At 36.6% G+C, this 13170-nt stretch overlaps 1 protein-coding gene across 9 annotated transcripts in view; it reads right to left on the reverse strand.

The window, feature by feature from the left end:
- Positions 1–12814, reverse strand: part of SPEF2 (sperm flagellar 2) — a 139116-nt gene extending 126302 nt beyond the window's left edge. For 8 of the 9 annotated variants that reach the window (XR_001596628.2, XR_001596627.2, XM_016142439.2 and 5 more), the window contains exons 1-2: positions 12691–12814; positions 2853–2955 (exon numbers count right to left, since the gene is read on the reverse strand). Coding sequence is in view for 6 of the 9 variants with exons in the window: in XM_016142439.2 (XP_015997925.2) it covers positions 2853–2955; positions 12691–12748 (161 nt within the window). In the remaining 3 variants the exon portion in view is untranslated. Of the gene's footprint in view, positions 1–2852; positions 2961–12690 lie in introns of those variants that run through there. The other variant, XM_016142438.2, reaches the window with a different exon arrangement.
- Positions 12815–13170: the final 356 nt, after the last annotated feature.

Here is a 13170-nt window from a genome sequence, read left to right on the forward strand (position 1 = left end):
CCTAAATAATGCCCTCAGGCACTGTCAAAAATATTTAATTAAATAATATCTGCTAGTCAATCAGATTAATTTTGGGATCTTCACTTTACAGTTTATATTACTACCTTAAGAATCAGTAAAAACTTTCTAATTATAAGTTATATTTATTTTTAATCACTTATTATCAAATTAGTCTCATATTTTAGAAGAAATTCATTATTTAATTCATTTATTAATTTACTTTCTCAACAACAAATATTTATTGAATATCCATTATAGCAAAGATGTATTTATTAATCACTTCTCAGCCTCTTGGCTAAGATAAGATGAAGGATTTCTTTATTAAATTTATTATGCAAATAACATACAGGGGGTTAGTCCCTGTCCTTGAGCAGTTCACAGTAGGAAGGACAGATGAGTGAACAAATAGTGATAAACTGAGGGCAGTGTTGTAATAGAGGTCTCAAATGACCTAGGACTTCATGAGCCTATGTGACGGAATGTGTGCTACAAGGAAATAATCAGCAATAAGATAAATATTTTTTCAGGTCTTCTCATGTCCAGTTTTGCCATTCGTTCACCCACAAATATCTTTATAGTTTGAGATAACAAGCATTTGCTTAAAATGATTAGAACAAAGCAGACCATATTTTGAAGAATATGATTGTGAAAGAGGATAGTCAGATCGATGACTTGTGGTTACATTCCTTGAACAGCACCATAAATTCCTCTTGATTTTCCTATCCTAGGAGTCCTCAGTGTTTAGTCCACTACACATATTTGGAAAGTCAGGGCCTGAGACCCACTTGCCAGAGCTTTGCCCTGAGTCACTACCTTGGGCTGCAGAGGTTAGGAATAGCAGAACACAAGAGGGAGATTACATGGCCCCCATAATGCAGCATGAGCCCACTAATATTATGATTCAGTTACACATTAGGCTTTACAATGGCTTTTATGGACAGGCCGAAGGATCCAGGTATAATACTACTTCTCTTTGCAAGTTTTTAATATGTATTCCAAATTTCCAGCCAATCAAAATTTCGGGAGTATAACTGATATGTAAGTGAATGCAAGTCTGCTCTTCTTATAGCACATGCTCAATCAGTATAACATGATAATCGACAGTTGTTTTTGAACACGGAGAAACCACTGGGACATCTTTGCTCTGGAGACAAAGCATATGATGTAAATGATGACTCTAAGGAATAAAGAATGTATTCTGAGAAGTCTTCTCCCTCTCTGCTTGCAGTTCTAATCTGCCAAGGGATTACCTGTCTCTTCTCCCTCTCGTCACCTGGTGAGGGAACACATCTGACAAGGTAAGTAGAAGCTGCTCTCTCAGGGATATCCATGTTTCTTTACTTTTCAGTCTTTTAACTAATCTGCTCATTTTTCACCCTTTGAGATGGACTAAAGTTGTTCTGAAACAGAGGACTTTCAGAGATAGATGGGATTAAGTAATGTCTAAAGCAATTAACTTCAAGTTATTAGCGACATATATTTAGCTTGCTGTTTACATTTTAGACTAAAGAAACTAAAATATTGCTGAAATCCCCACATCATGAGCTCTGGCCTAGACAGCTGCCTAAAAAAATAGGCTTTAATAAAGAGCGACCCTTTTTCCCACTAAATACACTATTACAAAGGTCATATCCATGGATTTACTGATCCTTGCCTTCTTTAAAAGACTGTGTGCCCTGGGGAAAAAGTGGGCTGTTCCAAGGAGTAAAGATGGATAGTATTTGGTTGTCAGAACATTAGGTCCCTCTCCCCATATTAAGGATTGCGATGACTCTCAGTGGGATAGGAAGTTAGTCCTTTGCAGTGGGTGAAAAGCAGGGCTGTTACACATCACGATAAACAGGGACACACACCTGTTCGAAGGTAGCACAATGCTGCTTCCTCCATCCTCAGCCTTTGCAAAAAGGCCTCTTGTTTCACTAAAACCTGCGCTTTCACAGTTGTATCCATTCAGATAGAGTCCCTTTTTCTATTTCGCCCAAAGGCCCTCTATGGCCCTCCTAATAAAAGCCAATTTAGTACACCTGAAATACTGCATATATGTAATATGGTCAGTATGGTCCTTTAAGTTTTCTATGGCTAAATAGGTACACTTTCTAACATCATTCATTTATTCAATAGAGAAATATCATTGTGTGTCTTCTGTGGGCCGGGGACAAAGCTAGGAACACAAAGAATTAACACACTCTGTAACTTTCAGCAACTCTGCAATCCATTCATTCACGAACCATTGTTTGGTCACCTTTGCATGTCGGGCACTCTGAAAAGAACTGACATATAAATAAGTAATTGCAACTTAATGTGAATAGGAAAATGTTGTCTAAAGTAGTATGAGAGCAAACAGAAAAGAGAACTAAATCTGCTAGGGGAATCAAAGAAGAGTACACTGGATCACATGCTTTAAAATGGCGAATTGTGGTATGCAAATTACATCTCACTTTTTTACTGTTAGTTAAGCTCTATTTTATATTTTGAGAACACAGAGAAAAATACTAATTGGCTGGGACACTGTATGCTGTTTCACTTCTTGTCTTAAAAGAAAGCAGAACCAATAAAACAATAAGAGGTAATGTGGCCTAAGATTACAGAAGCACAGAAGATATTAAAGTGGGTCCCTTCTGACAATGAGGTCTTTCTGCAAGAATGGAACTTTCTCTCCTTTGTACTCCTGGGACAATGAAGCATGTCTACATGGGGAAGCAACAATTTCTATACCAAAGATATTCTTGGCTGGTTTAGGTTTAAAGGGGATCTTGAGATTGATGATTCTTAAAAGTTAATTTTGGAGGTTAAAACCACCCAAAATGCCAAAGGAATTGATCTTTTTTAAAGTAAGGATTAATCTCACTAACCTGCTTTCTGAAAATTCTGAAAAATCATCCTGAAGTTCAAACTTGTGTAGAATTTCTCCAATTAGATAGCCACTGGCAAATGCCTTCGCAAATGACTTGGGATCTGAATTTTTTTAAAACAGAGAGATTAATAAGTAAAAATCACGCTGCACCTAGAGCTTCTGTATTTTTATTATGTACTCATAGAATAAAACTCCATAATTTAACCTGAACTCAAAATGCCATGAAAATACTTCTAGAACTATCTTTTAATAACCAAATAAAAAGATTAAAGTTTAACAGTTGATGTCTTATAGAGATTCTTGAATAAATATATATCCATACTTGATGACCTGAAATTTTGAAAGAAAAGACAACTTCTGATCAAATTAAAACACAATCAATAAAATCTATAACCTTAGATGTAAAGATAAATCTTCAATATATTTTATAAAATTATACTCTAATAACTTAGTTAGCAGTACAACCCATGGATGATGATGGTATGGTATTCTGGCCAAGTGAGGTGCAAGCTAACTTATTTAAACATTAATGAAGACTTCATTTTAATCTTTTTTACAATGGAAATTTCACAAAACTCATCTGAACCTTCCTAAATAAAGCCTACTTAACAGAGTCAAGATTTTCCTCAGTGGTTCGGGGTTGGGGCAGGGGGTTGTTACTCTGGTCCTGTGGTTGTTTGGCGCAACAATGGAAACACCCCAGAGGAAAACAGGCTTCGGAGCCAGAGACATCTATATACGCTGACATCTCGGCTCTGCCCCTTAGGGGCTGCATAATTCCTGAATTTCTTTTCTCTAGAATCTATAGAACACATGTATAGCTATCTTGGAGAGCTATTTTAGAGATTAGAAGTAATTTATGAGAATCACTTGGTACTATGCCTGCCACATAGGAGGCACCTAATGATAATTGCATTAAAAAATAATAACAAAATTTAAAATCTTAAATTAAAAAATAAAGTGTTAAATAGAATTTGCTTCCTTAAAAAATGGCTTATTTTGGGGTCACTTGTATTTTTCTTATAAATTGAAGAATATAGGGTTGCCTGGTATTCAAGGATGATATACAAAATGGATACATAAAATAATATATTATACTGTAATAGGATAAAGCCATCATCTTTTCAAATGATTTCAAAATCCTCCCCAAATCCTCCACGTGTTTCTCTCAGGGTCCTTTAGATAACAGCAGTCAAAATACTATATACGTCATTGTAGTATCGCAAACTTATTCATACCAGATGGTCTTCTTTTATCTATTTGACTAATAATAAGGTAGCTAATTGAATACGAAAAAATGTTGGATTTGTAGAAGTGATGCTTGATGTGTGATTGCAGGGTGGTAAAGTGAGTTGCTCCATAAAGACCACTGCATGGACACCTTACTCTGAAGACTGTACATTATTATAGAAATCAGACTGTTGCATATCATGTATCAGCCCACAGTTCTGCCCAAAGCTTTCCTAATATTTGTTCTCAAAATATTTTATACTCTTAATAATACCCCATTTCTTAGGTTGAATTAATATAACAACACAGCAGTTAAAAAATGTCCACTATCCCCACTGATTTCATTTACTCAGGGTAAGCTCCTGAGCAGTCTGGCATTACAATCTACTGTCTGTCTTCTGGCATCATACTGTAATTGTCACTGCTGCTTTCTCCTTTCCTCAAAGACTTGCCACTGCTGGCTACCAACACTGTTCCCTGGTCTCGGCTTCCCCCACTATCCTCACTGTGTCATTTTGGCTACTCTGGATATGCTTTGTACCTCTTCTTTCTGTTGCTTCCTTCTTTCTGCTTTTTTCCCTTCTCTCTTCTCTACTCCGTCCCTATCCTTCTCTTAGTGTTCTGAAGAGCCATTGGAAAAATAGCCATTGTCAGACTATGGATTCTATCAATAGTCTAAAGACTATAGCTTTGTGTCCAGGAGCTATGTTGCACTCAGGCAGTCTCACTCCCCATCTCCCTTCCTCTGGATTTGCACTGTGCCTGTTATTGTGTTGACTGAATGCCTAAAGTCCCGTCTTTAAATAACTGTGGAATAACTGCATCCTATTCCATCACTCTCAATGCAACAGGCAAACAGTCCGCAGCAAACTGTTTGCCACAAAAAGAGCACTAGAAAAACGAAACCATAATCCGCTTCCTTTGAGTTGGCATGCCGTATTAATAAGGCAATTCTGATATGGATAAAATAGAGGCATTTATGGATATAAAGGTCAAAGAACAGTAAATGTTCATCATTTCATTATCAAGTAGTTTACTACAAAAAAAAAACATGTACGAAAACATCTGTCTGCAGTTTAGTATGCATAGAACACTTCAGATTTACTGTATATTACATGGACAGAAAAGAGAATAATGAGTGAAAAGCTACAACAAATGATTAAAGCAACAAAGAAAAAAACATGTAAAAAAAGAGAAGAAAAAAGACTACACAACAATATATAATACTATATAATATGAAAATGTAATATCAAAGTATATACAATAATATATATTATATATAAATACATATGATATATATAATAAATATATAACCTCTATAGGAATATATGGGTTAAAAAGTATGAGAAAACAGATAAGAAGCGGAGAAAGAAAGGGAGCGGGGTGGGAGAGGTACAGTAAGGAAAAAAGGAAAAGCAAAGGAAAGCTTATTATTTTCCTTTTTGGTTTATCATATTTTTCTTACCACTAAATGTTTCTGAATACCATGACTAATTTGATGACAGCCACCTCTATAAGTCAATTTGCACTAACAATTGGAATATCCTATGGGAAAGAAGAAGTGGGTTGGCTCTAGGACAAGGAACAATGAAGAATATGAGAAACAAATAAACCACGGGAGTCCAGTGAGGATCTTCATGTCGAGCTCTAAAATGATGACATCCGGGAAAAGTTTGCTCACCAACCACCCAAACATGCCTCCGATCTTCCAAGCTGCATATCGGAGCCCCATCACTAAAGTTTCTTTTGCTGAAATCTTTGATGGGGGCCTTTGTGAAAGGTCTATGTTAGGCAGGGATAGGGGGTGAAATGGTCCATGTGCTTCTCCACCGAAATGGCCCTGAGCCAGCTGAGAAAGCTATATTCCAAAATGGTAATGAGGGGAACATGGGCTCTGAAGAAAGATTCTCTGCGTTTGACTCCTTTCTTATTTAGAAGCCACTGGACTTTGGGCAGCTACAATAGCTTCAGTTGCTTATCTTTAAAAGAGAGAAAGAGATGGGTTCTCCCTCATGAGAGCTGGTTTGAGAACTAAATGAGATATTGCATGTGAAGTGCTTAGCATCATTCCTGACATATACCAAGTGTTCAGTGACAAAATTCATTATTAGCACTGCCTCCTAATTCAAGACAATAGGTCATGTTAATGAGACAATTCATAAGCTCAATAACATCTTCAATGACTACAGTATGAACATTCTTATTTATAAGGTAACCCAATACTCAGAGAGCAAGTATTTGACACTGTCCTTAAATTTAGATACAGGCCCACCCTTAGGACAGATAAGCTATAATGGTCCCATCAGAAATACATGTAATCAAACACAAATACAGTTGATTTCTACAGCAAAAATTTCAGTGGGAGAAAGAAAGACTAAACATAGCATCACAGCATTTCTGGTCAAGTTTTGCCACTGAATAAAGAAAGAGAGATTTAGAGCTGGCCGGGCACTCACAGCTAAACCCTGGTATTCTCTCACTGAACGTAATCAATTTCACAGCACACCACCAGCAAACAAGCACTCTGTGATCCTGATAAATCAAGACAAAAACAAAATCCTTTCGTAATCATGTTTGTACTCAAATACTTTATTGTCCAAAACACAAAAATGGCCAAACAATCCCTTATTCTAGCTGATAATGAGTGGTTGCTGCTTTTTTTTTTTTTTTTTTAATGAATCGTGGCTTTGCCTTGCGTTATTCTCTCTACTTCCTGGATAAGATTTATCAATTATAGAGATACCTATGCTTTTTGACAGGATCCATCTCAAAGAAAAATATTGCTTCCTTGACCCTTCCTCAAGGAATACCTCTTACTGAGATGCCCCATTGTTCCCCATGGTATGTGTTCTCTGTTATTGGCAGCAGGTCAATAAACTCAACTTTGTTCAAATGCAAGGGCATCCTGTGGCCTTTGGCTGGAGGACACTGACAATGTATTTTCCTCCAGTATAAGAATAAGATGATCAATCCTCTACTTTGTAGACTTTATCATAATTCTCAAGATTTACAATTTGAAACAAAAATCTTTATATCATTATAAACTTCTTTAATAGTTTAAAATCTGGATGGCTTTCTTTTCTTGGGATGCCACATCTTAAAATTTTGACACTGATTTACACAACCACCTTCTGCTATTAGATTTGCTGTCTCAATTTCTAGTCAATGGAAGCCAAGTTTTAAATCAAGGAAAACGCTGCTGAGCTAGACAGTAAATATTAAAATCTGTTGCATTACATAAGAAGCAATATATTTCTTAATGACTCAGAGAAATGAAGTATGAGAAAAATGGGTGGTTTAATGACGCCAGGTTAAAAGTGGAATGAATTAAAAGGCAGCAGACCTAGAATCTACTGCTAGCTGTATAGCCCTAAACAAGTCTCTAAACATATTTGATTTAATGACTTTATACGCCAAAGAAGAATTAAGTGATATCTATGATTCTTTTTCAGATCTAAAGACCCTATATGACTCTATGATATGATAAACTCACAAGCCAATAAAAGGTCATCACAATAAATTATAAAATGTATATAAATAAGTATTTAATATAATATTTTAATATCTCTATTCTTAACATAAAATTCATATTTTTGAAAAGGTCTAAATAAGACTTAATCAACAAAGTATAGTTAGTGCACAAGGGAACCCTAATAAAGAATGTCCCTAAATTTTAGGATAAATAATAGAAAATATCACTTTAAGACAAAAACATTAAAATTAATGTAAAAGAACAAAATTAGTCATTTATGAAAATCCACTTATACAAAAAAAAATTAACAAGGTGCATAGAAGATCTCTTAAGACTCACAACTTATCTATTTAAATATACATCATGTAAATAATAATCTTTAGATGTATTAAATAACATTATTCAAAGTAGAGATTTGTTGTAATGAAAGAAGAATACACGAATATTGTAATTTCATAGGGTTTTGTAGTAGTAACACTGGAAAATATCATAAAATAATAGGGTTTATCTGTGTACTTGTGGAATAGGAGGAGGAGGAAGGAATCTGACAGATTTTAACTTCATCTAATCTAATCTAACTTGTCATTGCTATGTAGATAAAATCTCTCTAAAGCAAATAAGTAAAACATTAAATGTTAGATTAATTAGAGAGTTCTTCTGATAATATCTAATTTCTGACTGTCAATGAACAAGTTGAGCTATAAATTTGGTCTTCTGAGAGTACCAGCCCATTAAGATGGTGCATCAAGCTTAATTGCCAGTATAGATTATTCTGCTATCCCTTTCCTCATGATATATTAGTACCCTGGTTTATAAAATCAACAACATGTAATTTCAGTTAGTATAAAACAATTCTTAAGAACTTGATTAAAGTAATAAAACAGCTTCTGAAATCACAAAGCTGAGGATCAAAGCACCCAGGTGACCTTCTCCAGCTGAACAAATCCATAAGGTTCACCTGCAATATTCTACTTTTGCGTCACTCATAAACTTTCATGTAATAAACAATCATTTACTAAATGCCTAATAGGTGACAGGTACTTCACTAAGAGTTATTCTAAAGTGAGAGACAGAAAAATCGTTGAAATAATATTTATTGAGTATCTCAATATAGTAGATGTCAGGCACTGTGGTAGATATTTTCTGTTTGCAATTTTATTATTATTTTTCAGGGTATAAAACTGAGATCTAGAGCTTATTAGTTCTACTTTGGATCCTACAAATTTTCAAAATAGCCATACCCAGAATCCAAAAGAACATGGACTATCTCATACATCCATCTTTACACAGGATCTGATGGGTACAGTACATAGAATTTGAAGGCTTCTACTTAGTTTTGGAGAATGTTCAGTTATTATGAAGAATATTCTAATGCTAGTTTCCTCTTATGGTGAATTCATGAGAGTTTTGTAAAACAGGCAGTGTTTAGTCTAGAAAATAACAGAGTTCTTAATTTTACTGCAAACCCTTTAGTAACATTACATTACTATTTTTCATCATAAAAAATAATTGCTTGAATTTCAGATGTCGTTTTGTGTTGAGCAACCTCTTGTTTTCTAAGAAATTTCATTACCATACACATCTAAGCATTATTTTCCAGGGGTAATGGTCTGGTTAAATTTAACTCACTAAAGATCCTTAGCTTGACTTGTGACTTGCAGAATGAGCCAGAAATCAATTGGCTTCAACTGCTTCTCCAATGACTGAACCATTATTCAGCCTCGTCAAGGCAGAAAATGCACCCACTCGCGTTCTAAATCTGTTTTCTTTGTTCGAGCAAGCAACATGTAGACAAAGTCACTTCTGAACAAACACTAATGAAACCACTTTTGGCACGTGAGCATCTAGGAATTAGATTATGTTATGTCTTGTGAAGTTTCAGCGTGCCTTGGCGATTGAATTTCTGTACTTTATGTGACTTCAAAATGAACAAGAACCCTTATAAGAGAAACTTGCATGAATACATTTGGAAGAGCTGAGTTTAAAAAAAAAAAAAAACACATTTTCTAAGTATAAACTCTAATATATAATATAGTGCCTAAGAGCACAAATCAAAGACCTAGCTTCAAGTTCTAGCCGTGTGACCCTGAACAAGTTACTAAGCTCTCTCAGCCCCTTCTACTCATCTGTACATCTGGGACAATGCCTCTTAGGTTTCCGTTGTGGTTTGTTTGTTTGTTAGGATTAAATAAGTAAACCTATGTAAAGGGCTTAGCACACAGGGTCTGGCGTACGTGCTCAACAAGAGGTAAATTTTATTATTATTCTTTTATTTATAAACTTTATTTGAGAAAATAACTCATCTGTAACCCCCACAATATGTTATTATAAGATTCTTGCTATATTTCAACTAAAATGTTAAACCTTTCTATATTGTCACATGGAGTTTGATCTTTTTTTTTTTTTATTTGTAATGCTATATTGAATTTTCCTTCCAAATTATGAAGGCAATACCAGCAACAAGCCAAATAACACAGATGCATTAAAAAAAAAAAAGCCAGCAATCTTCTTTCTCCATAGTAACCAACACCAAAACACTGGTTTATATCCTTCCACACTTTTCTCTAGTCTTACACAAAACCACGATATGAAGATTCATGTATACGTCAACAGTCCATTATCTGTGTCATCACACATTTCTCTATGTTCATATAAACAAATACCCATATTCAGATATGTGTATGCATCTGTGTGTATTTCTTAGTCGGTATAAAAAATGAAATTATACTAGTCACAGTAAGCTATAACTTTTGTTTTTTACTTGACAAAAATACACGAATATCTTTTAGGTTAAAAGTTATAACGACAAACTCATCCTTTCTATGAACTGCATAACAATACATAGCATGAATACAGCTCCATTTATCTGACTTTTCCACTACTGAAGAATATTCAGATTGTTTCCCATTTTTTTTCTTTTTGCTCCTACAATCCATCCTAGTTCAAATGTCCTTACATAGTGTTTTTATTTTTATATGTTAATTTCTGAAAAGTAAGGGTTAGCACTTATTATGCTCCAAGGACTATTCTAAATGGCTTACACTTATTATCTCATTTGATCTTGACACGACTCAATGAAGTATTATTATTACTCTTATTTGAGTATGATGAAATTTAAGTAAATAACTTGTCCAAGCTCACAAGCTAGTAAGTGATAGATGGATAAGTGATTTCAAGCCAGGCAGTCTGACCTCCAAGGCCTTGCCTTTAACAGAATTCTTATCCAGAAATTGCCAAATTACTTTCCCCAGAGAATGCATCCACTTATGCATCCACTTTAATAGTTCCTATAAAATATTCAAAGCCTCCCACTGTACACCAAAGAACTAAATACTTAGCTGATGCTGGGAGGCAGTGTGCTTCCTCAGGAACACAGATCCTATCTCATTAACATAGCCGAGTGTATTTCCTATAGCCTGAAAGCCTTTTGCAATATGGAACCTGGTTATATTGAGGGCTCTCTTTCTCTTTAGACTCCTTTAAGCAGTTGGAATCAAGAAATGAATCTGTATTGTTAGTGAATGGGATGCAGAATACTGTTTCTGCTAACAGATCCCAGATTTACACTTCAGGGAAGCAGACACTGGGAATTTTTTTATTTATAACTTTCTGTTGTTAAAATTCTTACTTAAAAAGTCTCCAGCCCTTTAATCTTCACAGACTGAAGTAATTCTACCTCCTCCTCTCAAAACCAAAATTCCCCAAACTGAGTACAATTATAATAGCATACTATGTTTATTAATTTATTTACTTTTCTCAAAAGTGTTTTAATATGCAATAGACTCTTGGGGACTTGAGCGAATGGGTGATTTTTACTAATCAAGTAATGAACCAAATTACACTCAGCATCTGTAATTGCTTTTCTTTGGAAGACGATAACTTTAGGGCATGATATTGCATTGGGCTCCTATGGTGAAAAAGGAATAAGAAAAGAAAAATGTTAAACATTGTCCTGAGATCGGTATCACATTTTACTAGAGAAATAGAGACACAATGAAATGATCACGGAATTCTGGGAAAGAAATGATTGCAATTCCCAGGGAGTGTGTGGGTGGTGGTTTTGCTTATGCCTCAAGAAATGCAACTGGAAGCGCTTTGGTGTTAAAGACCTTAACACTAATTGTAAACACATTGCCATTTTATAAATACTATTGACCTGGTAAATGCTACAAATGACCTAAAGTTGAGTTGGCACTATGGTAGCAAGGTGGTATTACGCAAGCGTGTTTCTGGGAAAACAGACTGAAATGATTAGGGCTGAAAACTTCTTGCTTGATTAGGGCTGAAAACTTCTTGCTTGAGCAAAACCCATTACCAGCTTACGAATAAATTGTTGAAGAAACAACAGAAGTTGAGAGGCAGTATAGTTCTCTGCCGAATTACTTGGTTATCGCAGGTAATATGCCAGGATATAAAATCATCAGTATATAAAATAGTCTCTATGGTTGTGAGATTTAGAGACTGTGAGTGGCAACTTCATGGTTGATATAAAATCAGGTTAGTGAATAAAGTCAGCTTTGGGCAAGAGTAAACAGTCAGAAACAGTAAATGTCTGTAAAATTTGGGCTAGAACTGCTATAATTTGTAAATTTTAACACATTCCATATTAACTCATTTCATACACACCCAGTTGAGTATGGAAAGTATGATTGGGTCTATTTTATACTGGAGGAAACACACTCAGAGAAGGTATTGTAACTTGTCCAGGAGCACATATCCAGTAGTGCGGCAGCTGGCTTTAAGGTTTCATATTTCATTGGCTTACCAGCACGCCATGCTTCTGAGAATGTGAAGGGGACAATGACAGGGCCAGACTATAGAATCCAGCAAATTCCTTTCTCTACAAAACAAGGGAGCCCTCCCTAAACCCTGTGATTGCTTAGAACCACACAGTAGGTTAGAAACTGCAGGAGTGGACCCATCGGGAGTGGCAGCGTGGGGTTTGGGAGAAGCCCCGCGGTGGCTGGAGTGAGCCGGAGTATGGACGCTGGACCGGCCTGGGGCGCTGCAGGGCCTCGCAGCCGCCCCACCTGCGCAGCTCGCGCCATTCCCGCCACCTTCCATCAGCACGCCGCGCTCGGCGCTCAGCGTCCCGCTCGTCCCCGGCCCGCTCTCCCCGGGCTGTGTCACTCACACACGGTCTGGGACACCTTCAACTCTTGGTTGAGCCACTGACACAGGATCTCCGACATGGTTCGGCCTGAGCCTGGGACAGCAAGCAGGGGAACCAAGCCAACGGGCTAGCGTCCTCCAGTTGTCAAGGGCAACCGGTTGCTAAGGAAGCGTATCTAGGCCAGAGCTAAGTGTAAAGCTAGGAGAAGAGAGGCGCTGGAGCCTGGCACTGAGGACAGAAAATCGTGGCCTGCCCCCTGCTGGCGGGTATGACTGGCATGTGCGCAGGCGCAAGAAGCTCGGCGGGGGCAGCCGCGGGGGGCGAGCGGAGCGGAGCCTGCAAGGGGACCGGGAAGTTGGCTAGGTGTGGGTCTGGAGAAGGGCCGAGGCAGAGAAAACTGTGGACTGAGCAAGAGGTTCTTGGACGTGCAGAAAGAGAGTCTTTATTAAAGGGGAATTTTGTTTTTCCTGTTTTTCTTTCAAAGAAACCTACTAAGATCTT

This window comes from Rousettus aegyptiacus, unplaced genomic scaffold (genome assembly GCF_014176215.1).
Source record: "Rousettus aegyptiacus isolate mRouAeg1 unplaced genomic scaffold, mRouAeg1.p scaffold_m13_p_8, whole genome shotgun sequence".
Lineage (NCBI taxonomy): Eukaryota > Metazoa > Chordata > Mammalia > Chiroptera > Pteropodidae > Rousettus > Rousettus aegyptiacus.